At 36.9% G+C, this 3,392-nt stretch overlaps 1 protein-coding gene across 2 annotated transcripts in view; it reads right to left on the reverse strand.

Annotated features, from left to right (window-relative positions):
* Nucleotides 1-880: 880 nt before the first annotated feature.
* LOC119590043 overlaps nt 881-3,392 on the reverse strand; it is a 13,083-nt gene continuing 10,571 nt past the window's right edge. For both annotated transcript variants that reach the window (XM_037938771.1, XM_037938773.1), the window contains exon 10: nt 881-1,631. In XM_037938771.1, the coding sequence (XP_037794699.1) occupies nt 987-1,631 (645 nt within the window). In that variant the 3' untranslated portion in view covers nt 881-986. The remainder of the gene's footprint in view (nt 1,632-3,392) is intronic.

The following is a 3,392-nucleotide window of genomic DNA, read 5'->3' on the forward strand; positions in this document are numbered from 1 at the left end:
TATACGTATAAATCTGACTTGTAAGTTTGAAATTACTTGATAATTAAAAATTCTTTCTATAAACACTCAAAAAGTTCATTAAAAGGACCACAAATATTTTCTGCTTGTTTCCTAATGCTCCAAAAACTAAACTTTAAACACTTTAGTATAGCAATTACTTCCTACCCCTTAAGATTCTCTGTGCTGGGAACAAAACAACACTGACTACCAATAATGAATAGCCATTTGCCAATATTATGAGCAGAGTTTATTAATAAATGTAGAGACAGTATAAAAAAAAATGTAACGGATAATTCAACATTACTTCAAATTCTAATGAAGATATCAAATCCACAAAGTCAGTAATACCTATTGTTAAATTATTTATTCTCATTTATACCTTTCCTGCACTGATATACCTTTGTAGTGTCTATATGCAGCTTACAGTACTCGTCACAAACATTAAAACAACTTTTCCTCTGTTACTCTCAACTGTTTGTTCAAAACACCGACCCAGAAGTCATGTGTATACCTACTACCAAGGACAGTTATAAAACCATTTTTAAAAATTCCTATGGGTTCAACAGTTTTCAGTCAATAAATTTTCCTAAATGCATAGAAATCAGATGAAGAGAGACACAAGAAAGTAGAGGAGAGGAGATAAAACAGCAGGTTAGCCATGGGTGAGGGAGGCAGAGGGTAGCAATGTGGGGGGGGGGAGGGAGGGAGGAGGGAAGGAAGAGAGGAGAGGGAGGAGGGGAAGGAAGAGAGGAGAGGGAGGGGGAAGGAAGAGAGGAGAGGGAGAGGGGAAGGAAGAGAGGGAGGGAGGGAGGGAGGGAGGAGAGAGGAGGTGAGAGGAGAGGAGAGAGAGGGAGAGAGAGGAGAGAGAGAGAGAGAGAGAGAGAGAGAGAGAGAGAGAGAGAGAGAGAGAGAGAGAGAGAGAGAGAGAGAGAGAGAGAGAGATATGCAATGGAATACCTTTAAAAAAATTACTACTTTGCACTTTGTCAGGCATACATGTCAGACAGTATAGTAACAAGGCGGTTATGAGACCCTGTGTCCAGCAACTGTTCTTGCAGCTGTCCAACAAGCAAGGGTTCCCTTGATCGCACAACACGGAAGAAAAGTTGCACCTCATGTGCATGACATTCATTAAGAGCTGTCAGAACTGCTCCTAAGTCTGGGCAGCATTTTATTACTCTGACACAATAATCTGATAAACTATCTCTCAGACTGTGAAGCTTAGCCCTTCTGTCCTCACCGCTTACCGCATTCTCCTCAGCTTTGTCATCAGCTGTGAAGACATCATCCCCACCTACAGCTGCACAGCTAGGACCAGCTCCTGGAATAGCTGCAGCCATGGCTCCACTTTTTCCCCCTGAAGGTCTTGCTTGTCTAATGGGTCCTGGGGATCCACTGCTGCCGTGTCTGTCCCCCTCCTGGCTCACCTTCCGTACACTCAAGTGTGCCTGCTTATCACCCACACGTACTGGTTCTCCTTTCTGGTTCTCGTGGTCAGCTAGGTCTGTCTCCATTTTGTCCTCTTGTGATGTTCTGCTTCTTCTGCTTCTACTTCTGCTAATGCGCTTTCGTCTAACCTTGGTGCTTTGACTAACAATTTCACTTTGATCACTTGTAGAATCTTGTGAAGTCTGGAGACCCATAATTCATTAAGATGAGATAAATTTGATTTAAAGAAATTGTTATCCAAGGGGGGAAAGAAACGAAAAAAAAAAAAAAAAATGACAATGGCAATTCATTATGAAACAAAACAACTTGAAGTTTGAAAAAACAAAATAAAGGACCAACAAACTGAAGAAACATATGAGTCTTACAAAATATTCCAGAGTAAAAGATATAAATGAGCCACAGAAATACCTCTGTTTATCACTTGGAAGCACTTTACCTGTGAGAGTAAAGTCTAAAAGGTGATTATCAAAGACTTGGTAACTTCATCCTGCTTACTGCTCACATACTAGGAATAGAAATGCCCTTTCCTTCTCTTCACTCCTCCACATCATTTAATTCAATAAAAACAATTCTCCTAAGGCACGGATCATTCAACTAAATCCACTAATTAATAATAGCTTCGCCCTTTCCACTTTCAAGATCATATTTTGTATCATTTTGACACATTTTTTGCTAACACCTTTTTAAAAGATAATTTTGAGCATCATGAAAAAGTGTCCTCCCATTCATCATGTAAAATACATGCTTGGATGTAAAAAAAATATATTCCTGGCTTAAATTTTTTTTTATATTTTCTTCAACTTCTCAAAAAAGGTAATAACTGATAAATGCTGTATATCTGAGCATTAGTAATTTATAAATAGATAATCTGAAATCAAAAGTTGTAAGGAAGTCTAAAACAAATAAATAAAGATGGCTGTATATGGATGGACGGACAGACGGACGAACAGATAGACAGACACACACACAGACACACATAAAGAATATATATATACACATATCTGCCTATCTACCAACCTATCTATCTATCTATCTATGTATCTATCTATCTACACACACACACACACACACACACACACACACACACACACACACACACACACACACACACACACACACACACACACACACACACACACACACACACACACACACACACACACACACACACACCACTCACTCACTCAGTCTGCTTAAAGATGTAAATGTCTGCAAAAATATCTTAAATCAATAATTTTCTTTAAACAATAATAGCTGACATAAGTTACAAATCTCTAAATTGACAAACCTTCACAAATTTGAAGAAACATCAAATAAAAGTTAATTCCTTCTGTTTATTTGGATTTAATAACAATTTACAAATGCCAAAACAACTAGGGAATATTTACATATGACTACCCTGTAATGCAAAATTTTATTAGATTGGGGAAAGACATGTGCTTGTGGTCTGATCAAAAGAAAGAAAAAGTAAATTATGAAAGAAAAGTAAGAAAAAGAAAGAATATTCATAAATTGTAGTGGACGAATAGAGGAAAAAGAAAAAAGCCTAAATGAGCTCAGACATTATTTATTAATCATCTATTTAGCTATATATCCATTTATCTCACTCTCTCTCTATATATATATATATATTTTTTTTTTTCTTATATTGTGGTATTAGAACTTAAAAGTCTGGTTTACTTTATACAAGGTAAGCTCAGTGTGAACACAATTGGATAACTAACTATTATATAAAACAAGTGCAGTTGGTACCTTATTACAACTTTCTATTTCATTCGTTATCTTATTATATGAGTATGTTTGAGCATTACTATTTGCCGGGATCATACAAGGCTTTTAAAAAATTGGCAGGTATTTTTCCTGCGACTTTTTCATTATCACTGATACGTAGTGTCTCCTAATATATCAGGCACTCTTTGGGAAGTTTCCTCCAGCCATAAACA

Source organism: Penaeus monodon, chromosome 26 (assembly GCF_015228065.2).
Source record: "Penaeus monodon isolate SGIC_2016 chromosome 26, NSTDA_Pmon_1, whole genome shotgun sequence".
Taxonomy (NCBI): Eukaryota; Metazoa; Arthropoda; class Malacostraca; order Decapoda; family Penaeidae; genus Penaeus; species Penaeus monodon.